At 39.3% G+C, this 26,949-nt stretch overlaps 1 protein-coding gene across 1 annotated transcript; it reads right to left on the bottom strand.

Annotated features, from left to right (window-relative positions):
• Positions 1-1,766: 1,766 nt before the first annotated feature.
• On the bottom strand, positions 1,767-26,612 carry ntrk3a (neurotrophic tyrosine kinase, receptor, type 3a). The gene is made up of 18 exons (XM_086073437.1): positions 26,276-26,612; positions 23,381-23,455; positions 22,304-22,375; positions 21,618-21,689; positions 20,760-20,914; positions 18,550-18,692; positions 17,375-17,519; positions 16,739-16,851; positions 15,781-15,964; positions 13,847-13,870; positions 12,601-12,647; positions 8,694-8,796; positions 7,676-7,864; positions 7,261-7,391; positions 6,119-6,291; positions 4,820-5,063; positions 4,254-4,412; positions 1,767-3,844 (listed from the first exon to the last, which is right to left on the bottom strand). Exons 1-18 carry the CDS (start codon positions 26,539-26,541, stop codon positions 3,659-3,661), a joined length of 2,481 nt encoding a protein of 826 aa, XP_085929563.1. The 5' UTR covers positions 26,542-26,612; the 3' UTR covers positions 1,767-3,658.
• Positions 26,613-26,949: the final 337 nt, after the last annotated feature.

Raw genomic sequence — 26,949 nt, 5'->3', positions numbered from 1 at the left:
CCCCCCCACACACACACACACACACACACCCCCCACTGCCAATTGAAAGAGGAGCTGTTTGGTAAACAGACCTGTGGGATTAAGCAGTTAAGGACCAATTAACTAAAGCAATCAATACGGCTCCCTTCTTACCAATGTAATTAATTGGTATTGTAACAAAAGAATGGTGCAATTCTGCACTTGTTTACATTGTGGTTACATGAAGTTGCTGGTGCTGTTTATCTCTTCCAGAAACACCAGGGTGCAAATAAAAGGGTACAATTTCAAATTCCGGAAAGTAAAAAGAAATCTAAATCACTCAAACTGAAATTCCATTGTCCATAGAGCATAATTTTATGATAGTTCCATGTCAAAGTGTTCTTGGATAAGTTTCTGAAACCCTGGTTGCTCCTACTGCTGCATTATTATTGTGTGAATGAGCAGTTGCTTTCAATTATGAATACTGCACATTTGGAATTTTCCATTAATCATTGTTTAACTTGAGGTAACAGTGTAAACAAAACAGCGCTTTGAGTTCCCTGAACGTAGAAAAGCGAAATACAAGACAGGCTAGTCCTGTACCACACAGCTGGTTGGGGCAAATAGGCAGGTCGTCCCCGCCACACCTTCAACTACAGGTATAGTGCCCTCGGAAATTGATGATCATAAAATGCTACTTGTGCTCTCTGCCTTTTACAGGTCTGCTTTTGAGAAACTGATACGCACATCAAAGCTCGACTATGATTATAAGCTTGTTTTCGTACAGTTTTCAGTAGTAGTATTAGTAATACCCAATTGTAGGTCCAAGATTTGTGAACCTGACAACATTCATGTGAGAACGACTCAGTCGATTGCTATTGTTTCGCAGTTTATTGTTTGAAATTCTATTTCCTTGGTTGGGGGTTATTTTTTCATGAAAGTTGAAAAATTAAGCAAAACACTGCTTTAAGGTGAGGGTTGGATGCGGGATTGATTATATTAAACCAACTGGCATCACCACATATTCATTGTAGGTTGTGGCTGAGTGGGGAACGTCACCTCTGCCACACGGATAAGATAAGATAAGATAGGGGCAATCAGGCTCTTCAGCTTGCACATTGTTCAGATGTTAATTAATGCTTTTCATGAATGCACTTGGCTGTGTGAAGGAAACTCTGGAGAGGGTGGATTCAACAGCCATGACCAGTCTGGAAAAGGTATGTCTCTATTTTATAGAGATAGAGTGACTGTCCCCTGGGACGAAATGAGAGATCCTTGATAACAAAAAGCTCCCATTCCGCTTTCCTTCTTTTTTTTTTTGTATTCTACTGGTGTGAGTGTAATAGCGTCCACCTCCATCAAAATATAGTACAGAAACGACTCTGCTACCGATAGGTTGATAAAATTATTAACACAATTGCAAACTGCAGTGTCATTTTCATAGAAAATATTCGCATCAGCAGGTGTAGAACAGAGCAGTGATCTGTCTTTGTCAAATTCCTCCACACCAATCTAATGTGGATACATGATACATATTATTTATAATTTTTTCACTAAAGATTTTATTGAAGTACCTATTTTGATAGTTTAGTCTTATGCCAGTGCCGGATGACAATAAACCCACTAGTATAAACATAACTACTGGTATAATTTCCATGTATTTTATTGAAAACAGTCTTCTGAAGGCAGTGGTTATTTTTTATTGTGAATAAAAATGTACAATCACAGCAAAATCATGATTCCAAATACCGAGTTAGGTAACATATCACAACAGTACATGAATATTTCTACCAGCTAAGACATGCTAAACATGTTTCAATGCCTTCAACCTTAGGAATTTACTAATGTCTTACCTTTTGGACTGGAATGTTTCTATACCCATTGATAGAATTAAATTAACATTTGCAATGATACAATTAATTATTTTAGGTAAAATGTCAGCAGTACAGCATAAATTCATCAATGTAATTTATATATTTGTGTGTTGTTAAAATCAAACCCCAAACTATTCAAATGCATGGGCACAGTATAGTACAACAGCTAAATTGGTTGTGATTTTACCAGAAGCATTCCATTGATGATACAAACGTTACATAAGGCTTGAATATAATTTGTAAGTCAGTATTTGAGACAAAAAGTGCCTGCTATCAAATTTTCCATGACTGAAAGGAAAGCTGGGAAATAAATACACACAAACTGACAAGATAATGAGAGACACATGCACAAGAAACACATGAGTGAGCTGATTGGATGACACAAGGGATGGCAAGTACAGGTGGACACAATCAAACTTGACGAGACACCAAGGATACAAGGAAAACGTGACAACTAATGCTGCATTCGTGGATGGTCGGAAGTCGAACTTTACCGAGTTCAAACCAGGAAGTGCGTACAGGAACGCCCCCTTGAACCCGTAAATCCCACTTGCGAAGTCTGAAAAAAAGGACCCCGACTTCACCAACCGAATTTGATGTGACGTCACTCTACAATGGCGACCACTATTGGAAAGACCGTGAATGGTAAAACACAATTTTCTCGAGTATAAAACTAGATAGCTTTCTTCATTCATAAAAATATGACATAATTTAATGACATAACACAACGTATGTGACAGTATACCGCTATCTCACTACATGAAATTTTACGATGAACTACTGAACTGTATGGAATGCTTATGAAATAAGATAAAAACAATAAATGAAGCAAAAATGCGAGAAGGCACGTTTGCTGGAGGTCAAAATGTGTTTTGAGGACCAACATTTGAAAAACTATTTATCACTATCCGCCATTTTGGTTGTTTACTTTTGCCTCGAACGCTTTCAGGTCGGAACTGGGTAAAACCAACTGGGATAAATCCGACTTCGGACCTTCCTAGAACGCAGCATAAAATCTAACCTAAACCTAAAGCAATCAACACGGATCATGACACTATGCCGCGACATGTTGACAGTGCATTGAGATAATGACCTATTATTATTACTATTATAAGTCATTTACCCATTTTCAGCAGTATTATTCATATTAATATTTTCTCTAGAATTAATTCGATAACTTCATCATTTTACATGTACAATTAATACCAATAAAGCAAATTGAGCCGTGATTGGTGATTACCTGTTTCTTGAGCACCTGTGATGTCATCTTCAGTGGCAAAATGTGTTTTTAAAGAATTGTACATGAAAAATAATTAAGCTATCACATTAACTGAAGGCAAAATATTATTGTCTGAAAAATGGCTACATGAGTCAAGTATCCCTTTTTAAGTCTGGGAGCCTTGGTCATAACTACATTCTATGAAGTCTGAGTCCAAAGCATGTTACATGTTTAGCTTCTTTTTTTTAAACAAGAATATGATCTTCTTAGCACACGAAATTCATCAAGAAACTTTTGCTTGCATCTGTGATAGGAAAAAAGGAATGTTTTGACCAGTGTTATAACTTTAAATGTAAATGACTACATACCCAAAGATGTGTGCTCAGGGAACATACAGCTGCATTCCAGTGCTGATAAACAAACACATTCAAAGATCACCCAGGGCTTTTATAATGTGCCACCATGAGCTAACTGCCCATTAATTAGGCAGCCAACCCCGGGAACTTTGCTTTTGGGCCATGTGAGTCATTTATTGACTGTAATTCCATTTCACTGATTGTCCACTTGACCTAAATTTATATTCCATTCCTCTTCATATTGTGTGTTTCTAACCCAGTATGTCCAGATAGACTGGTGCAGCTTTCATCAGCGATAACACAGTCTTCTGAATGTCCTTCATGTTAAGGCGCTGATGTGGTTCTCTCTGCCAGCAGCCGAGCATTATGTCATAGACTTCTTTGGGACAGAGCCTTGGGCGCTCAAGTACCCTGCCTTGAGTTATACACTCAATCACCTGGAAGAAGGATGATACAGGTTATACACACATTACAGTCATGAAAAGCTATTGTGATGTAATAATGCAATTTTACTCTACGTATGAAAAGGTAAAGATACAATTACACACAATTTAAACCCTATAATATTCCATACATGCAAAAAAATTCCAAATTATACATATATTTTTTGCTGAACAGTACTTATATGCACATAAATATTCTGTAGAGTGTTCTTTTGTGTTATAATTCCATCCATCCCACTTTAATTCCCGCTTATCCACATTGGGGTCACGGGTGACCTGGAGCCTATCCCAGCTGAGCTTGGGCAAGTGGCAGGTTACACCCTGAACTGGTCGTCCGCCATAAATTACATGCAAATGTAAATGTTGTCAAATACAGTACATGCACATGTCGGCGTATGCGTACCTCATTATTAGCTAGTTGGAACCAGGGCTGTTTACCATTGGTGAAGATTTCCCAGAGAACAACTCCAAAGCTCCACACATCAGTCTCTGTGGTAAACTTCCTGTACATGATGCTTTCTGGGGGCATCCAGCGAATAGGCAGCATGGTGTGACCTCCCACCTGACCATACAATTACACACACACAAATGTGCATAGTTTGTAAATCGGTTACGAGGGTACCCTGGTTAAAACATCTCACTGTATCAAAAAAAAAAGAAGAAAAAAAATATATATATTCCCAGAAGTTTTGCATTGTCACAAATGTGGAGCAAAAAGGTAAATGTGTAAAATTATTTGTGGAATGTAAGACGGGACAGAGGAGAAGGGACGAAAGCAAAAATGGAAAAACTAAAACAAATATAAAAAAACTGGAAAATAACAGAATTACATGGCATTTGGAAGCTCAATTAATTAGGTAAAATCTCGATTGACATATTAGGCACCCCAGTGCTAGGTTTAGTTCAGTAGGGTGTACTGTGGATCGGTTGCATTCATATGAACAAATGACAGAAACAAATATCTCTTACCCTGTAATAATCAGTGCTGTAAATGTCTCTTGACATGCCAAAGTCTCCTATTTTCACTTGAAGGGCATTCCCTACCAGACAGTTTCTGGTAGCCAAATCACGGTGCACAAAGTGCTGTGACGCAAGGTAGATCATTCCTGCTGCAATTTGACTGGCTATGTGAAGCATCTGGGACAGACCCAACTCCCCATTAGTCTGCAGTGGCTCTCCGTCCACCAGGATCGTGGCATCTGGTCCATGGGCTCTAAGGAGAGTGTGGAATGGTTAAGAAATTGTTCAAGGAAAGCTACTGACCTCAGAAAACCATGAATACTGGTGCACACTACTATTATGGTTTGGCATTCGTAATGGCTGGTAAAGTGTTCCAAATTTGAAAAGTTTATTATTATTAATAATTTGGCTTCCCATTTTAAGTCTGCTCCCTACGAACATTGTTGTTATAATCTCATATAACCAAGATCATCAGATCTTGTGTTTAACAGCTCATTCCAGAGAGATCCAAGAAACAAGTGGCTGGTCAGGAAGGCCTCATAGGTAGCTTGCAGATTGTAAATACAAGCGACTGAAGCAAGGATGGCTAAGGGCTAGACAAGCTAACTCATGAGCAACTATCTACTTAGCATTTTCCTTGCTAATGTGCGGTTCCTGGTGAATTAAATTGATTATCAGCAGCTGTAGGTCACTACTCATGAATGGATTTTGGACTGCACCGTCAGTCACAGAAAATATGGCTCAACAATGGAGTTCACGATAGCATCATTTAGCTTGCACGACATCATCAGGGCAGACAGAAAATCTAATGACTCCAGTAAGACCAGAGGTAGTGGACTGTGTATCTACGTGTATAATGCTTGGACACTGTTATCATCAAGAGTCTCTGGCCTGTTAACCACAAATCTCGCATGGTTAAGTAATCATCATCTTCATTTGTCATGTACACACCATACATGAAATCTGACCTCTGTGGATGTAGCAAACACACGCTGGCACACATTGGAGCAGTGGGCTACTAGTGGGCAAGCAGTTTGGGGTGTCCGATCGTGTCATGGAGATGTTTTGGTGTAGATGGTCTTGAACCAGTCCCCACAGTGGCAGGCGACAATCTTAAAACACTTGGCCACAGCTGCCCGAAATGTAGACCTTTCTATCCTCGAGAGTTTGCATCTACTGCTGTAGAATGACCACTATTCCAAGGAGTTCAGGATATGCTGGAGGGACTGTATCTCCTGGATGACTACATAACTAACTAAATAATTCACTGTTAGGCCTACTCTATATTTGACATTTTTCCGCGCTCACCTGAGAAATTTATTCAAATCTCCATGCTTCATGTACTCAAAGACCATGATGAGCGGATCTCCATCAACACATACTCCATAAAATTTAACAATGTGTTCATGCTGGAGATTGGTCAGCAGCTCAGCTTCGCGTTGGAAATCTTTCCTTGCTGATAAAGTGGGGTCCTTTAAAGTCTGGAGGCAAAGAAAGAGAGCAATGTTTAAATCAATTGTTTCAAGCAAGTTCAAGGTTGATTAACAATACAAATGTGTAGTGTTCCAATGGTCGGCACCGCTGCTTCACAGCAACAAGGTTTGAGTTGGGTTCCACTTTCAAATTGTCACTAATTGCTCAAATGTCTACAGTCTATTGACCAAAATGTGAATGATGGGGATACTTGCCCATGCAGTAATTCAATGACTACTTGTCATCAATACACTGTGAAGAAAACAGTACATAAACTGTCCGCCAAAGCATTTGTATTCCAACCCATGGGAAGTACCAAAAAAACGTTTTTCATATTCATGTGCATCTGATGTTGACTTACAAAATAGCTTCTGGATCATAGACACCACAAACCCTAATACCAATACTGCTAACAAAGACATTTAAAATGTGTATTATTTCCTAAATAATGTTTTAAAATATCAGTATTAATCAAAAATGATCAATTTGAATGACCAGTTAATAGAAGTCAAGTATTTAGACTCTAAAAGCAATGATCAGCGATATGCAATGATAGGGTTTTAGCGGATTTATAAAAAAATAGCAGGGTGGCATGGCTCAATGGTAGAGTGGCCGTCTTTCATCCGTGAGGTTATGGGTTCGATCCTCACCCCTGGGGACCATGTTGAAGTGTCCTTGAGGAAGACACTGAACCCCGATTTGCTCCCAGTGAACCTGGCAGCGCCGTGTGGCAGCAGCCGACCATTGGTGTGTGAATGGGTGAATGTGAGGCATTGTAAAGCGCTTTGGGCACAATATGGTGTAGTTAAAGTGCTATATTAAAAATAAGTCAATTTATAGAAAAATAATGATAAAACATTTTCAGCACAAGAATTCACAGCGACAAGCTGTTGGGGCACTGTCGATGCTCCATAGACACACACCTTCTCTCTCTCTCTCTCTCTCTCTCTCTCTCTCTCTCTCTCTCTCTCACTCACCTTTACGGCTACAAGCATTTTGTCCTTTTTTGGGCACAGAGTGTAACATTCTGCTAAGAAGACTTTGCCAAATGCGCCTTCTCCAAGCTCCCTCTTCAAAATAATGTCTCTCCGTTTTATATGTTCAACATCTTAAAGAAAGAAACAAAAAATAATTCCCATTATCCAAAAATACAAAACCAACATGAAAAGTTCACAATAAACAATTATTACTGTTAGCTCAGTAACTGAGGCCTGAATAAGAACGTGAGGAACAGGCTCATGAGAACATCTGTGAAAAACAAAAAATGTCCTTTAGGCATATCTGAATCATATCTGTGTGACTATGATTACATTAACCATCTAACTGAGTGGTGGCCATAGGCAGGCATCTTAACGGTCAGTTACCCGGCTGCAGAAGATGGCTTATACGTACAGGTGGTGGCTTTTTTATAGTTGTGCCCATGTCTGAAGTACTGCGGATTCTCAATAATGGGAATCCTGTTCAGTCCAATGGTCACAGCATCCAGTCCACCATCCAGCGTACATGGGCTGGTAATGCCATGATTCACATGGTGAAGTGGGCTGGCAGAATCTTCTTCACCACTTATCACTGCTGCTGGACCTAGGACATGTCATCAAATTCATTCTCAAGGCAGTAGTTTGATTGGTTTGTCTTTAAAATTTAAAGAGAGGGTAAATAGAGTATTGCTTTATGAGAATACAGTAATTGACAAGTTTCCTATGGAAGCAACTGGTATAATTATTGGACAGTCACAGTGTCAATAAAGCTATAAAGTAGACTGCATAACAACTGCATAACAACTTGCCAGTTGATCACAAAACAGACAAGACTGCCAGAGGGATGATTCACAGCGATTCACAATGAAATGCAAAATCCCTACAATTAGGTTCAACAAGGTCAAATTTGTTCTTGCTCAATGTTTAGTATGACCACCCTTTGCAACTAAAACAGCTTAAACTCTTCTGTGAAGACTATCCTCAAGAGTGTTGGAGTGTTTTTATGGGAATTTTTACCAATTTGCAAGAAGTGCATTTGTGAGGTCTCGGCAGGGTTTCACCAACCAGTAACAGTTTGTTCACACGCTTATCCCCAACCAAGACACCTGGGCCCCGCCACCACCTCCTGAGGCCACTACAAACACCGCAGCCGCTGTGACGGCCTGCCGTCAAATTAACGACTGGTTGTGTTTCTTCCACGCCAGGTTTTGTGTCAAGGTCAAGCAGTGACGCAAACCCTGCAGGAGTTACAAGCTCGTGGCCAGGGAAATTGCCAATAGCAGCTATAAGTGTTGGCCCGGGTTGCAAGTTGTTGATTAGTATCGATTGCATATCCAATCAACATCTGCTGATAGACTTTGGCGCTCAGAGAATTGGTTCTAAACTGATTTACCTTATTATTAATTATTGAAATTGACAAACTAGAAACTTACCTTTCATACGTAACTTGGAATGTCGCCCATACTTAGTAATCAGGATGAAGATAATTGCCAGCATCACACAAGCAAACCCTGCAAGTCCCACTGCGATAGAAACCTTTAAATGGGAGGGGAAGACAAAAAAGATTTTAGCAAATGAGTGCTGCAACGCTGTCTTTTGAGTGGTACCCAAAACACACACAGTTCTTACGTATACTCTATTAGGGAAGACTCTTGTAAACCTTTTGACCTTGAAATGTTACAAAAAGTAAACCTTGCCTCGCCAGCAAGAGATGAATCAATGTTGAGAAGGTTGATTTAACATTGATCTAACATCCTTTGCTACCTGGGTGGAGTCCAAGGCTACTAGTAATCAGTACTTAAAGCTGCAATATGGAACTTCTTTCCCCCAAAATAACTTTACAATAAGCTTTTTATTTGACCATTTATGACTGAAATGCCTTCTAATTAGTAGTTTAACACCTTCGCTGTTCACAATGGGTACTCCTGCAAGCCTCTGGCCAATAGTTTTCAGACTGGATTCGGGTTAGAATTTCCCGCGCCTGTCTGCGGATGTGACATAATGTACATGGTGTGTATGTGAAGAACGGTATGTGCAGTTTCATTTTTTCGTCAGCAGGTGGCAGTAGCTTTAAGTAGAAGTACTGTTACTATTGCAAAAAAGTACTGAAGTCACTCCCTTACTTAAAGTAGCACTAAGGAACTTTTCAACCTTAATAAAATATTTTCATAACTCTTCTGATGAAACATCAACTTAAAACTAGTTGAATGGTACCTTTGCCATGGCCTGAGGGAGTCTATATAATTTTTACTGGCGCTAAGCAACTTTGAGGAGGATGGTAGGAACACTGCCACACATAAAACTACAAATGTGCTGACTGCTTTATGGCATACGTCACTTCCCTCTTTACCCATTCGTTACAAAGACTGAAGTCAATTTGAATGTCGACGCACAAAAAAAAACGACTAATGCGCTTGTCCTTATGGGAAATGTTGTCTTCCCTCAGGCATAATATAATCGCTTGAGTCCATATGGCGGCGCCATAATCAACATAAACTGAAAGTTCTTTAGTGTTGCTTCAAAGAGTAACTCAACAAAAAGTCAGACTCTTGCTCCACCCCTCACTAAGATTTGAAATCGGCGTTCAAAGGGGGTGTTGCCTGGAGGACCGTTGGGTTGCGAATGGGGAGAGGGTTGGGCGTGGTCTGGCTGTGATTGACAGCAGCAACTTTAAGGAGGCGTGTTCGAGACTGAGCTGGTGACAATGTCATGCGCCACAAGTGACGAAGTCTGTAACTTCTCGTGTAATGAGAGGACCAACAGGCAGCCAAATTGTGTTTATCTCAGCGTTTAACCTTAAAATGGCACCAAACACACAGTTTTTACCCCAAATTCAAGCTTTCAACAAATATGCACTAAAATGTCAAAATAATGACCAGGACATGTAGACAGCATTTTTAGACACCAGTTTACCCTCTTAGGCTCAAATTAAACTTTAGTAACAGGAAAAATCTGATATTTGGGGGAAATTATCATATGGGGTAGTGGTATAGATATTTTTTTGTGTGAAACCTTCACATACAATGCATTCTGGGAAGTTGCAGATTTACAACATTGGCCCGGCGTGGTAAAAACGCTGAAGACTGAATATGGTATAAATACTAACTATATTAGCAAGGCAGGTTTCAAACCATAGTTTCAAAATACTTTGGCAGAGTAACAACAAAAACAACTAGGTGAGTAAATAAATTAAAAACTAACAATAGTAGGAACAAAATTACAATGATGATAATAACTTTTGATTCCCTTGCATCAAACTATAATAACAATAATGCTACACCGACATCTCAAATCCTAATTGAGAAGGCCATGTCTGAATGTCACTTCTTCCGGTGGTAGTCCAAGAAACTATTTTTGTCCTTTGTAAAGAACAAAACTACTTTGCATTTGCGTGTAGTCATTCTTGCAAAGTCTGCATCATCCATGTTCATCAGCATGAATGGAAAAATGATCAAGTCAGTCTAGTCCAGGGGTGGGCACACTTGGTCCTCGAGGGCCGGAGCCCCGCAGGTTTTGGATGTTTTCCTTCTCCAACACAGCTGATATATGATCAGTTAATCATCAAGCTCTGCATAAGTCTGATAACGATCAGCTGCATCCAAAACCTGCAGGACTCCGGCCCTCGAGGACCGAGTTTCTCACTACTGGTCAAGTCTGATGTCTGACGTCTAGTCTGGTTATGATTATTATTACTATTATTACTTTTGATCAAATCTGCCTCTGATAATGTGTAACTTCACTCCAAATTATTTCATTTTCCATAGGATATACCATCAATGACACCTCAAAGTAATAAGTAAACACTGGTGATAGGAAAATAACCCTAGTATTGATTGTTGCTCAAAATATAGGCAAACCAATAGATAAAGCATGTGGCATCCATTGGTACATGTCCGGGCACACGTTACAAATATGCAACAATGAAATACAGCTGCCCCTGGGGTAAAACCTAGAGGAGATAAAACCTACAAATTGGCATATACTCTATCTCTATATTCTCGTGAGTCATCTTTTGCAGAAATGGTTTCAAAATAAAGAAGATTGGTAGTGATACTTACATGAAATTGATGCCTAGAAAATCCATTTCAGTGAAGCCAAGAAGGCAGACATTTTGAAAATGAGAGAGCTTGCCATGAGCTACTGGGAAACTGTTGCTAATGCACAACGAAGGTCTGCAGTGGTACTTTTGAGTAAAAAAAAAAAAGGCAAAAAAAAAAGTGAATGTTCATTAATTAGGGGATAAGCAATTAGTTGTTTCAGATATGAAACGCCTGCCTGTAGATGGTTTATACAGTTTATCAACAAAAACAAGTTGATTTAGTGTTGAGTTACTCCTTAAGTAAAAGTACAAAAGTACCAACTTGACAATGTTGTAAAAAAGTAAATTGACCTTCTATAGCCCAAAAATAAAACACATTTAGATTTATTAATTCTTTATTTTCCTAAACCCAGAATACTGATCTACAGACAAAATCATAAGTAGTGACATGTCAAGCTGCATATCAGTGCTGCCATTCTATTTTTCCTGAGCACCTTGGCAATTTGGTGTTCTCAACATTGTCATAACTTAGAAAAGACAGAAGAGTGAAAACAAATTAAAATAAAATAAACAATGCAAAAACACTCCAAACTACTAAGAGCATGTATAAACAATGACAAGATTGGGAACATATTATATATATATTTAAAAAAAGAACTAAAACATTTTTTTTTAATTCAGCCTCAACAGAAGCAGGTTTTCTAGGTTTTAGAGAGGGAGGCATCTTCCCACCAGCTTAGAAAAATACCCACCAAAATAACTCATATGGGCCTAATAAGAAGTACAACATTCTCTGTTTGTCTTGTAGCAGTCAAGTTTTCTACCTATGCATGTGATTGTGGTGAGCTCCACTTATAATGCCTTATCTGAACACAAAACATATCCCAGCTGACGTCAGGCAAAAACGGACAACAATTCACACTCGCATTCACATTGTCAGTGACCAACAAGAGTCCAGTTGCTTCAATTCAATCTTTGCAAATTGTTCTGTGACCTGGACAATGGATATAGGGATGCCACTGCACCAGGGCTAGGGGATGCTATAGACATCTGTGTAGCCCCAGCTAAGTTCCTACAGCATTTTATTTAGTATTCTAAAATATATTTCTAAATAATTTTCTCAGCACCCCATGTATCGGTCAAACCCCCCTACATCCCCAGGAGAGAAAGAATCCTGGAGCCGGGCCTGCCTGGACAAGCAAGACACAACTCTTAAATGCAGCTACAATGAACAGAAAGAGGAAGAAATTAAAATCTTTGACCAGTTGTTCACTTTGGAATTGGCTGCAATTTTTACTTACCCCAAAATAATCTTCATGTGGATTGTGACGCTCTGCCGTTGGGGTTACTTGGGGGTAAAAAGAAAAAAGAAAAACACAAACAGATAAATAAAAGTAAATATTATTCACTGAGCTGTTTGTTGATATGGGGCTCTATTTTCGTTCCCAGCGCAAGTCTGCTGCAAAGCGCACTCTACTGTGCACATGGGTGGGATTTTCTTTCTTTTAGTATTTTCTTAGACTTTGCGCAAATAGAATTGGCCGTAATAGCCGTTTGCAGCATTGTGCGCTTTTGTGGGATAGAACAAAACGTTTTCCCAGCCAATCATAGCAGCCTCCCTCATTTGCAGAGGAATGAGTGCTGAGAGCGCAGTCAACCAGAGTACACTGTAGTGATTATCGGCCAGTTGTTACTTTTTCAACCTCATCACAGACAAAGGAATTTCATTTCTGTGTTTTGGACACGCCAAGGTGGGGGTGGGTGGGTGACCACCCGGCGGACTATCTTCCTTTTACAAACAGACTGCACCAGCACTGACTGACACGCACACACACAAAAGTAAAAACTTTTTTCAGAAACCTGACTGTCTTAGTTTTGAACAGAATTTTGAAAACGTTGGAAATGTTGACTCCATGAATCATCGTGAAGATGTCTCATTCGAGTTGCATGGTCTCCAATTAACTTTCATTTGTACTGTATGTGTTTGCATTGATTGAATTTTGACCTTAGAATCTTGGTTAACATGGGATCCAAATTCAATCTGATTATTCTTTACCAAAATCCTCTCCAAGGCTAGTAAATTTCCACCCTGGTTTCTGTGTAACGCCAGACTGAACCCCTGGTGAGGACGCCACCCAGCCACTATAAAAGGTAGGCTTCCTGCTTGTCTCTTCGCGCTCTGCTCTTTCCCTTGGCTCCTTCACACTGCTGGTTCCTCTCACCTCTGGCTCCCCCTGCTCTGTGGGGGGTGGTCCACTCTTCATCTGGCACGGCTGCTAGAAAAGGGCTAGCAGGCCCAGAGAAACACTTTGCTTTTAGCCCCTGCAAAGGCTAAACGGATTGCAGCGCTCACAACGGTCTGAGGCCCTACCAAGAAAGCCTCTCCCCAGACAGCAGGTCACTATAAATATATATATATATATATATATATATGGATGGATGGATGGATAGATTACACCCCCCCCCCCCCAAAAAAAGTATGACAAACAAATATAATATATGTATATATAATATATTATAAACAAAATTTTTTGAGAAATAACTTACCATAGTCATAATCATTTTCTGTAACTGTGAAAGATGCCAGAAAATTTGAGAAGAAAGACATTTCATTGAGTTAGTATCAAGGCATTGATAAAACATTAAGTCTGGTAACAGACAGCATGATAAAAAGGCAGTCATTATATCATTGGATGCAGAAAAAGCTTTTGACAAAGTTAACTGGTCCTTCCTCTTTGCTGTTTTAAATACATTTGGCTTTGGGAAGTCATTTATTCACTGGGTGTCAGTATTATATGATTCTCCTAAAGCTACAGTTACTACTAATGGGATTATATCTCAGAGTTGTACTCTATAGAGAGGCACAAGACAGGGATGCCCACTGTCCCCTTTATTATTTGCAATATTTATTGAGCCGCTTGCATTAGCCATACGCCAGGAAAGAAGGATTCAAGGAATTCACTCTGGGGTAACAGAACACAATCGGTTGGGGCAGACCGCAGTATAGAGCAGTGCTGCGATCCCCTGTCCATGTCCCCGACGCGCAGCCCCCCCCCCCCCCCCCCACCCCCTATTTATCGAAACTCAGACACAATCTGCTTCTTCCTCTGGTCATTGAATCGGTGGAGGCTGGTGTCTGTGGATCTCACTCTGCTTCGTCTGTCCTTCCTTCCTTTCCTCAGTCTCTCCTTTGGTCTCTTGAGGTCTCCCTGATTTGTTGGAATTGAGATGTTTCTGGGGTTGGTGAAGGACTCTGGTTGGTGGCCCCGGTGGGTGGTGTCTGGTCGGTGCTGGATTTCACTTTCCTTTCTTTTCGTTGGTCCTTCCTCGGATCTCCTGACGGCCTCACGACTGGCTGGATTTTGAAGTGTTCGGTTTAGGTGAACGGTATGGGATTTTTTAATAGGTTTTAGGTGAACTAATGAATACACACTCACACGCACATGCACATACTCACCCACATACAAAATAAAAATTAATTAAAAAAAAATAATAAAAATAATAAAAAGAGAGCAATGATGATGACATGTCAAATCGGTAAAATTACAGAATGAACAATACTGAGCTCTCCAGAAAAAATAAATAAAAAAAAAAAAAGTCTGGTAACAGTATCTTGCTAAAGCATTACATGTTTCTTCATATTTTCAGGATGTGTAATTACTATATATTTTATGTATATATTATATGTTGTATATGTCGCTGGTGTCAGGCCAAAACCTTGTACCTCCAAAATCTTCACTTTTTAGGAGACCCCAAAAATGGTTTGTTCAACTATTATATTGCATCACCAAAAGTATAATTTTATGTAAAAATCTAAAATTTTCCAAATTGTGACTTATAAAGTTTCAGATCGATGCCAGCAATATATTTTGTTATTATTATGCAGTGATGAGAGGGTTTAGAAATAATAAAAAATAAATTTAAAAAAACTTGACGCAGGACTTTATGAATGAATTTAACATGTTCTCTTGCTCAAGTTGCTTTTCTCTGGGCACACAGGCTTCTTCCCATTCACCTTCCAAAAATATGCATGGTAGATTAATTGATGACTTTGACCAAAGTGTGAATGTGGATGCCATTAAAAAAAATACCAAACAAACACAACACTATTACATGTACAGTATTAAAAACCTTGTTGGTATTGTGAATAGACACCAATTTAATTAACACATCATATACATCAAATTGACTGTTATAAACTCTTGGAAATATAAGCAGCTGGCCCCATTACCACATAAAAGTATTTTTTTAAAAGCTGGTGACAACAAAAAATGTTCCCGCTGGCAAATTAAAGTATTAGGAAGTTGATAATGTTGGTATTGAAAAGGAGGCAAATAATAGATAAACACGAGAAGGGCTTTGGTTTAGACAAATAACAATAAAAATAAAGATCTGACAAGTTGTGGTTGTTGTGTTGCCTCTTCTTGCTAGTACAGCTCCTAAATAATTTTTTCCGAGTATATAAACACCCACCAACTTACCATTAAAGGGCTTGTCAAGGAAGTGTCCATATACAGTGCTGTTGACCACCCCCAGGTCATTTTGAGCCTCCAGAGTGTAGTTGCCGTTGTGGTAATGTGTTGGGTTTTTGAATGTAAGGCATCCCTCAATGTAGTCCTGGTAAATATCCATATCAATACGCACATAATCGGTGTGGGAAATTTCCTGCATTAGTAATGAAACCAGAAAAGATCAGTGAGACGATCTCGAGAAATGTTATCAAATACCATCATGAACACAATTATTCACATTTTGGTGTAGTTGTCACACTGACGTCATGCATACACCAATGTTAATAAACTGATGTTAACTCATTTGCTCCCAAAAACGTATAAACACATTCTATTTTAAATATTCCCATGGTCCCAAAAACGTAATTATATGCTTTTCATGTTTTTTATGCTAAGGGCATACAGAAGGCTTTGATGCAGCCTCTGACCTGAAGAGGACGCTTAAAGCAATGGTAGTTATGACAAAAAAATGGCAGCAGAGTATAAGAGATCAACCAGGGCCATGTGGCAAAAAAAGCTCTTTTTGACAGTGTTTTCAACAGGTTTGTGAAACTTAGTTATGTTCTAATGCTAATTGCAGCAAAACAGAAACAGATATATAGAAATATACTTTTCTTCCTGATGAAAGAGGAGTCTCTAATCTTTCTTTAGGTAGGTTCCTTGTTTTTATAGCAATAGAACACAATATTCTGTCGGCCTTGCAAAATCAGTCAAAATCAAGTAAAACAGCTGGGAGAGAAGGGGGTTGCTTCAGTGAAAATAGTTGGGAGTGAATGAGTTAATGACCAGTTAATTAAGAAGCAAACAAAAGCTAGTACTGCCATATTCCCAACTGAGTGCTAATGTAAAGGTAGCATAAAATGCTGAATGACTGCTTAACTACTAGGAGTGACATTGAGTCATTCCACTGAAAGATAAAACAAAGCACCTTGTTGTTGTGGAACCATCTTAATTCTGGGTGGGGTGAACCTCTAACTGTGAATTCTATGCAGGTGTCATGGCGACGCTCGGGCTTCTTCAGCTTTACAATGGCAGGGCAAACTAAAAAAAGACAGAAGGATATTTCAAAGATGTGTATATATATATATATATATACATACATACATACATACATACATACATACATATATATATATATATATATATATATATACATACATACATACATACATACATACATACATACATATATATATATATATATATATATATATATATATATATATATATATATATATATATAGACATTTGAAGGAAATATGAAAACATTGATCTATGTCGAGCTAAAACCTTGTACCTCCAAAATTGTCACTTTTCAAGAAAACACAAAAATGTTGGTTCAATATATTGCATCATTAAAGCAAGCAAGCCATTTCTAACACTTTAGTTTGGTTAATAATTCATAAAAATGACACCCACACGTGTGAACTGAGCAACCGTATAGATTTTTTTTTTTAAGAAATAAAAAAATGTGTGATTTATGCGGTTTTGACCTGACGCCAGCGATATACTGTGTGTATGTGGGGGGGGGGGGGGGGGGGGGGGTACGTGTGTGGGTACTTACAATGAACATTAAGCTGAATGGAAGTGTTGGTCATGCCTACTACATTGGTGGCTGTGCAGGTCAGAAGAAAGTTGTTGTCATCTCTGCTGACATTTACCAAAGTAATACTAGCTGAATGAACAGTGTTGTTGTCATAGACATTGACCTGGAGGGAGCACAGTTATCATCATCATCAACAACAACAACAACAACAACAACAACAACAACATCACCATCATGTATATTTGTTAATGTCCTGTGCTGAGCAATGAGTCAGTAAAGTAAATAAATTTGTATATTTTCTGTGTCCTCCCATTTTTTAGCCTTATTTCCATTATTGCTGCTGAAATGGTGAAAATGTCCGCATTGTGGGACTAATAAAGGTTATGTAATTTATTCATGACCACAGCGACCTAATTTGCTTAACACACTCAAATTTTCCTCAAACCAGGGCATCCATTTGATGAATCTCAGACAATGCAAAGAGTTACCAGTGATGGCCCCTAAATGCCCCTAACTTTCTCAATTTTATCGTATTTTCAAAAGGTTCCCATCAATGCTGAATACAGAACTAATTGCTAAACTAACCTGGCTATTTTCGTATTTCAACTCCCTTGCATGACCAGAGGCCAACGTCGTGGAAACAAAGATGATAATATACTGCCAAGCTTGGCTTTTTTGACCAACTGCTAAACAGTTGAATTTAATACTGATTTGAACGCAGCTCACTTTCGACACATGACTGCAATCCTACATTCATACTGTAGCAAACATTGCATAGAGTTCACAAGTTCTGTGGTTTCCTGTAGTCTAGGGGGACATGAAGGTAACAAGAAAGATAACGTTGGAGGGCGGAAGGGAGAGAAGAAAAAATTGACACTAAGCATCAATTGCGCATATGAGCAAATTGGTGCATAGTATACGCACAATTCTACATTTTTGCTTTTCTTAATGAAGAATATCTTATAGGGCCCTTGTATCATTATTTTGTGTGAATGGTCATGATGTTGTTGCTGGTGACAATACTTGCTGTACAAATTATATACACGTGCAGTATATTTATCTGAAAATCAGACTAGAGGCGATGGTCAGGTTTAGGTTTAAGTCTGGCTTGAATCTTAGAGTATTTCTGTTATGCCGAATATGGTATAACACTTACCAAAAAAAAAAGTTTCTTTATTTGGATAAACCCCTACCTCTTGTGAATTCAAGGAGTGCAAACCAGTAACAGACCAGTCCACTTTAGGTAATGGGGATCCAGAGCCATTGCATGTTGTAGTTATACTGTCGCCCTCTCTAACTGTGAGGTTGTTGTGGCTTATGGTGATCTCTGGAAGGTCTGGAAAAGAAGGGGAAATACTGTATACAGGCATACAGTATACACACACATGCAATATATATAAAAAACAACACAAAACTTTGCATGCATTTGCTACTTTTGCCAACACACACAAACATTTGCCTCTCAGTAGGATACGGGCTTTATTCTCTTTCATTACACTAGGGAACAGTTTTTGTTGAGTTTAGTCTGACAGCTGTTTTTCAAGGGATACTGTACTTGACTCATTGAGCCATTCTAAACAGTAAGAAGATAATTTTGTCTATAATTAATGTGATAACTTCATTATTTTTCATGAACAATTAAAACCCTTTCATGCACAAATTATGATAACTTACATCATCTTTCTCAACTGTTTTTTTTTTTTACTCAAAAGGCATGGAGGAAAAAAAATCACCTTCATTTTTCCACTAGGGTGGATAACGTGCATTTGAGCAACTGATGAAATATGTTTGTAAGAAAAGATTAAGTAACAAAAACAAATAAATAAATACAAAATAAAATGTCTTTGATTTTTAACATTGCGTTCACATATTTTTAACATATTTGAAAACTATTACATGTATTGCAAATACATTTACCCAAAGAAAAATGAACTTTTTATGAAGTACATATAGTAATTTTATTTTTTCTGGCAACCATTCATCATCACTGCTGCTGTCATCATCCCCACTTGAGTCAGATGGTATATGGTCGACTTTCCTGTAGGTTTTGCTAGCATGTTCTGCACCTGACCACTACAAAACATAAGGACCGGAATAGTCCTGAGGACTAAAATCCACCTTAATAAAAATTAAATGATGAATGAAAGCAAACAAAAAAAATGCTGCAGATTAAATATTTTCAAAATCAACAAAGTTACAGCAACACTAAGTAGTAACAATATAGCTAATGATGTCCAAAGTCCAATTTAGTGGACTCAATCAATCAATCACCATTTCCTCAAATTACAAATTGCACTTACAAACGTTGACCACTGGATGGCAGTGTATGTCAAGACTACACTAATGTCCACTGGAGTGGCTAATGGACAACTGTGGCAAAAATAATCATTAATATAGGAGAAAACAACGTTTTAATAGCTGTAGTAACCCCTATCCATGAAAGGATTAATAACTTTAAATACTAATTTTTCCACTTGCTGTTGACTGAAGATGACAGACACACCTGTGTTGAGAAAACAGGTAGCTGCCCAAACCTAGAAAACTGTTGAGTCATGATTGGTCGTTACCTACTTCCTCAGCACAGGTGATTTCATCTTCAGTTGACGGCAAGTGGAAGAATTTAGTTTTTAACGTATTAATTTTACATGAAAAATAATAAAGTTATAAAATTAATTCTCAACAAAATATTAACTTTTTACTGCTGAAAATGGCTCAATGAGTCAAATATCCCTTTAACTAATTTTTGGGTACGGAATCCAAAACCAAAAATCCTAACCTTCTCTATCACGTCAAGTTTTTGAGCTATAAAATCCCTGTTTTCTTAAAAAATTATAATAATAAAATGAAATAAATGTGTATGTGTATATGTAAATAAAACACTAAGATGGAATAGTTCCAGGCTTTGAAAACTTTATTTAAAAAAAAGAAGAAGCATAAAACAAAATACAAATCACAACAGTATGCCCATGGTTAGATGACTAAGAGAAACACCAGCACTACTCCTCTAATCTAATCTATCCTAAAATGATTCCTACTACGACCTATTGGTAGCTGCACACACCTCTCACCACACTGTCTTAATTGTGGCAGCACAAACAAGTTGCTATGTAGCTGTTGATGAGTTCAATCATAATCAACTCTTCTTACTACAGTCTTACTCCAGCTAATCAGTAGAATTGGGTAAGCTGTAGAGAAAAAAGTTGACGGAAAAAAAAACCCATACAATTTTGGAATCAGCACGCACATTTGAATTTTAATCAGCATAAAAATCTCTCCGAATTCCCTGGGACCTAGCATGTCATACTTTTTCTTGCAACTGTATATTGATCAAGGAGCCACATAGCACAGATAATGCACAGGTAGTGGACACAATGTATAAAATGCGAATATAAACAGAACTTACCACATTTGCTTATGTTAATTTCTTGCAGCAGTATCTTCTTTGAGCCATTATCACAATATAGTTGTTGGCTATTTAGCCCCACATCTCCTCTTTGTTGCCACAGCTGCAGCCAGCGGATCTCACACCCACAATCAAAGATCACATCTTCTAAATGTCTATAATGATAGAAAAGAACAACTGCAAAAATGCTCACCACTGTCAGAAATCCAGATCCTTTCAGGATCAACACTAGAGGCATTTGCGTAGGCGTGCTCAATACAAGTATGTGTGCTGTCTCTGTGACAGGACACACGTGACGTCAATATGCAGGTTAAGAATAAGATTAAGATTCACTGATTGTCACACCCACAGTTTGACATGGGAATTTCTTTGCTCCTCTTGAAATATTATGAGCTTGTTTTTTTCCCCCCACTTTCGGTTGATGTGGTTGTACACCAGGGCTTGACATGAGGCCAACTTTTTTTTTGCTTATCCATATTACTATTCTGCTTTCTTTCCTCATCCTCATCTTCACCAAAAATATGATCCAAAATGTAGCTCATTGTAAATCTTCGCAGCCTGCATAGTGGAGATGTGCACTTTGAAAGTCATCAACTTTATATTGACCTCACATCTCTGGACATGTGATTTTTGTGAGTGTGCAACAAAATGACATGGCAATATGGGAACCTCCTAAATCTAACATGCTTGTAAGAAGACCTTTCTGTCACTGTGTTGTCAAACAGTGCACTTCCGATTTTAGTTTTGCCTCTATGTATTGTTTAATAATATTTTTCATATAACACTGTCTGCATCGTCCCTAATGTGAACCACTCTGCCACCATCTATTGACTGCATCTGTGAAAAATGTGAACTTACAGTTCCATGAGCTGCAGATTTTCAAAGATCTGCCAGGACAATGTAGTCAGCATTGGATTTTTGGAAAGATTTCTGATGGAGAGAGTATAAAATAAATATGTAACATCGGAGGATGTGTAACCATTGCAGGTGAACATTGTCTGAAGTCTTAACGAAGTCACAGTAGATCTCCCTTTGAAAATTCGACAGTGTTTTAAGTTGCCACGGATTTCCTAGTGCTGTTAAACTGACTCATAATTATTTGTATTGCTCTGTCCTAGAACCTGCAGGTCACTTAAGAATTACGTTTTGTCAAAAGCTGTCATGAGCCTAAGGGTGTCAAAGTTTCCTATTTATTAAATATGTATTAAATAAGAATCTTTGACAAGCTGTTACTTACATTTTGTTATCAATTAAAAAAAAGGTGACTAAATGATGGCACTGTTTTACCTCTGGCCATTTTTATCCAATCAAAAGGGTTTTGCATGGGTCAAGGAAAACTTTGTATAAACAATTATAGGGAATTATCTAGAAGCTACATTAGTGAAAGAAGTTTGAAAACGACTGGTCTAGGACTTGGCTGGAAAGGTGCACATGCTTAAGTGCAGCAGCATACTGTAACTAATATTTTTAATGAATGCACTTGTCCTTGTACTGAAAACAACAAGGAAATTCCGAGGTGACATTAATTGAGTGTGAACACTTACATGTAGCTTAGTTGGGGATTTTTGGAGAAAACACGTGGTTGGATTGTATGCAGGTTGCTCCTCATAATGGTCCTACAGTACAAAAAAATAGTAATCAAATTATTGCTGGAGCAAAGGTTTTTACCTTCCCTTTCTTTTTTTCTTCTTTTTTTTTTGTCAGATTCAATGCAGAGATTTCACAGCATTCTTTGCATGGTAAGTTTGACCATACATGCTACTCATTATTTTTAGCATTTATAAACTCTTGTGTTCACTGTGGAAGGATGCACCAAAAACATGACAGGAGAAAACAATTTATATGATTTAAAATTCTTGAATTAAATGCTACAGTTGAGTGAGTTAATGTAATAATAATAATGTGAACATATACACATATAGTATGTACATATAGCAAACAGCAGTAACAAATTTGAAGTTGTGAAAATAGCTTGGGAACAAATCTATAAAATAAAATAAACTCTCCCTATTTCCTCATTTGTGGAAGAAAGCCATGCCATTTAATTTTTGCCTGGATCTGGATGTTTTTTGACAGACAAAAACAAGTGAAAACCGTGAGGATAGATACTCATTCAATGGAATAGGCTTGTTTTGTTCAAATCGATCGCTGACGCGCAAAATTCCAAGACAAGTCCGTGAGCCACAGCGCTGATTGTATCCGCTAAGAGCACACATTCACCGGCTAAAAGCAGCATCAGATATCAGAAGGGGCGATCTTAAGTGATTTGCAGTTTGGTATTTGTGCCAAAAATACCATTGGAACATATGTCGAAAAGTTTAAACTTGGTACTAGACTATAACATGTTTTCCCACATGATTTGAAGATTTTGTTATGGCCCAATGAAAGCCACGGTTGAACAAAGATTTGTTCTAGAAGGGGATTCGTTTTTTATACAGTAATTTTATACTCACGTGACACAAAACGTGAGCAAGTCACACAGCATCAGTGTACATCAACAAGCTCAGCAAGCCTCAATGGCTTAATGCTGCTTGGGTGTTTTGACAGAGATAAGGCTAATCTTCCAAATAAGGCATTTGCAATGACCACCATACATTTAGAAAAAATATCTCAAGACGTACAGTCTCTGCAAGCCAGTGTAGAGTTCCATGTGAACTTCTCTCAACGTCTGCAGACCAGTCCAATTCTCAATATGTCTGTAAAGAAGCAGAAATCACAAATCATTACACCAGAAAAAGTATACAACAGCAACATGTTTGTTTTTTGTCCGGTTTGGTGGCCTCAACATTGCATCTCTGCTTTTTTTTTGTGGAAGATGTGGTACTTTTGGCTTCTTCAAGCCGTGATCTTAAACGCTCACTGGAGTGGTTCGCAGCCGAGTGTGAAAGAGTTGGGATGAAAAATCCGAGACCATGGTCCTCAGTCGGAAATGGGCGGAGTGCCCTCTTCGGGTCGGGGATGAGATCCTGCCCCAAGTGGAGGAGTTCAAGTATCTTGGGATCTTGTTCACGAGTGAGGGAAGGATGGACCGGGAGATCGACAGGCAGATTGTGCAGCGTCTGCATTGATGCGGACTCTGTATCGGTCCTCACCTATGGTCACGAGCTGTGGGTCGCAGGCTGTCCGGGCTCTATATTAGAGACAGGGTGAGACACTTGGTAATCAGGGAAGGGCTCAGAGTCGAGCCGGTGCACCTCCATGTTGAGAGGAACCAGTTGAGGTGGCTCGGGCATCTGGTTCGGATGCCTTCTGAACGCCTCCCTGGAGAGGTGTTCCAGGCATGTCCCACCGGTGATAGGCCCCAGGGTTGACGCAGGACACGCTGGAGAGACTATGTCTCTCGGCTGGCTTGGGAACGCCTTGGGATCCCGCTGGAGGAGCTGGTTGAAGTGGCTGGGGAGTGGGAAGTCTGGGCTTCCCTGCTAAAGCTGCTGCCCTCGCGACCTGACCTCAGATAAGCGGTAGATGATGGATGGATGGATGGCTAATACAACGTTAGCCTTAATCTTGCTGGTTTAACTTCATTTGGTCAGTATGTCTTGTGAAGTGTAAAATGTCTTATCCATTTTAATGTACATTTGCTTATTGGATGTTTTTGTCCTTTTCCCCCCCATTTTATTTTCACATACTTGTTCAAATAAACAATGATTTTCTTCTTGTAAGAGCATTTTTTGATCAAATGCGATATAAATATTGTTGGAGGGAATGCTCATTTATTTTACATTGATACACTTCATCTTTTCCTTTCGGCTTTTCCCTTCAAGGGTCGCCACAGCAAATCAGTTGCCTCTATCTAACCCTGTCCTCTGCATCCTCTGCTCTCACACCAACTACCTTAATGTCCTCTTTAACTACATCCATAAATCTCCTCTTTTGCCTTTCTCAAGACCTCCTGCCTGGCATTTGGAAATTCAGCATCCTTCTGCCAATATACTCACTACGTCTCCTCTGGACATGTCCAAACCATCTCAGTCTGGCCTCTCTGACTTTATCTCCAAAGCCTCTAACATGTGCTGTCCCGCTGATGTACTCATTCCTGATTCATTCATCATTCCTAGTCACTCCCAAAGAGAACCTCATCTTCATCTCTGCTACCTTCAGCGCTGCCTCCTGTCTTTTCCTCAGTGGCACTGTCTCCAGACCAAACAACATTGCTGGTCTCACAACAGTTTTATAAACCTTTCCTTTCATTTTAGCTGAAACTCTTCTATCACACATCACACCTGACACTTTTCTCCACCTGTTCCAGCCTGCCTGCACACGCTTCTTTACTTCTTTTCCACACCCTCCATTGCTCTGGACAGTTGACCCTAAATACTTAAACTCCTCCACCTTCTTGGTCTCTTCTCCCTGTAACCTCACTCTTCCACTTGTGTCCCTCCCATTCACGCACAGATACTCCGTCTTGCTACGGCTAACCTTCATTCCCCTCCTCTCCAGGGCAAACCTCTAGCTTCTCCTCCACCTGTTCCCTGCTCTCACTACAGATCACAATGCCGTCTGCAAACATCATAGTCCATGGAGATTCTTGTTTAAACTCGTCTGTCATCCTGTCCATTACCATAGCAAACAAGAGGGGGCTCAGAGCTGATCTCTGATGTAGTCCCAACTCCTCCGTCACACCTAAAGCACACATCACCAGTGTCTCACAGTCCTCATACGTGTCCTGCACCACTTGAACATACTTCTCTGCCACTCCAGACTTCCTCATACAAAACCACAGTTCCTCTCTGGGCACCCTGTCATAAGCGTTCTCCAGATCTACAAAGACACAAAGCAGCTCATTCTGACCTTCTCTGTACTTCTCTATCAACATCCTCAAAGAAAATACTGCATCTGTGGTACTCTTTATTTGGCATGAAACCATACTGCTGCTCACAAATGTTCATCTCTGCCTAGTTTTCAGTCAAGTTTAAATGTTTTTGCTCTAGTCCAGCTCAGTCAACATGCACTTCAACATTCAAAGTTCTGTCAGAGCACAGACCCCTCCCCCCCCCCCCCCTCATTGGGGGCGTGCACACATTCTCCAAATGCCCACGTGACTTGTGCGGCCGACTAGCTCATGCACTTTATCACGTGCACACCAATCTCATCTGTCCAAGCCCAGGAAGTCAATTTGCTTCCGCAATGTCAAACATGGCACTCTCTCCGGACCACCCTGATTGCAATGCAAATGAGGGATGCCACTACGATTGGCCAGGTCTCACCTATATTCCATTAAAAAATGGCGCAAATGCCCCTTTCTAGCTGCTCCAGTCTACAAAAATATCAAAAGAAAGACAACTCCACCCAAGAGCACAATTAGACTACACTTTGCGCTAGACTTGTGCCAGGAAAGGAAATAGAGCACAATATTTCAAAACTGGGAATGCAGCAGTCATCCCAAATTGACTAAAATCTTTAATTCTGCACCTGCCAGTGACACCTTTTTAACGCCTGATCATGATGTAGAAAGGTTTCCATGTCAGCTCAGTTAAATGACACAACAAAAAAGTAAAAGAGTATGTGACACTTACATGGAAGTGATATTCTGGAAAAGGTCTTTGGTGGCCCTCGTACTATTTGCAGAGCTCTCCGTGCCCTGGAAGAATAGGCTGCTGTTGTCCAACTTGTTGCAGTAGATTTCGTAGGGCGAGCAGGCACACGTGGGCAGGCAGTCCGGCAGTGATGAGCTAAGGCCATTGAGAAATAAGACGTTGAGCACAAACAAAAGCCTTCTGCAGGGCCATATTTTGGGTGGCCAGCACCCATCAAATGAAAATAAAGTTCCAAATCCGTACATCACAAAACTACAAAATGTGATTCTTTTTCAAGATACGTCCATGTGCATGGAGCCTCCACGCATCATCCAGTGTTGTGATTTTTTTTTTCCTCCCTCATACCACATTCAAGTGAAGCCTGTAATGTCAAAAGCCAATAGTCTCTCTCTCTCTCTCTCTCTCTCTCTCTCTCTCTCTCTCTCTCTCTCTCTCTCTCTCTCTCTCCCCCCTCCCTGTTGGTCGGTCTTTGTCTGTCTCACTCAAAAGTTACTTTGAGTTAAATGAACACAAAATGATGAACTCGTTCATATTTAAGACAAACATGAATTGACTGTAATGTATTTCTGCCATCTGTGAACAGTGTACTTAGTTTAGAAATATCAATTATGATCTATAAACTCAACTAGTTAATTTAAAACAATGTGAATTGG

Source organism: Leptonotus elevatus, chromosome 4 (assembly GCF_054856555.1).
Source record: "Leptonotus elevatus isolate MCC_2025b chromosome 4, RoL_Lele_1.0, whole genome shotgun sequence".
Lineage (NCBI taxonomy): Eukaryota > Metazoa > Chordata > Actinopteri > Syngnathiformes > Syngnathidae > Leptonotus > Leptonotus elevatus.
Note: the sequence above shows the minus strand (reverse complement) of the source record. Positions and strands in the feature narration are given on the sequence as shown.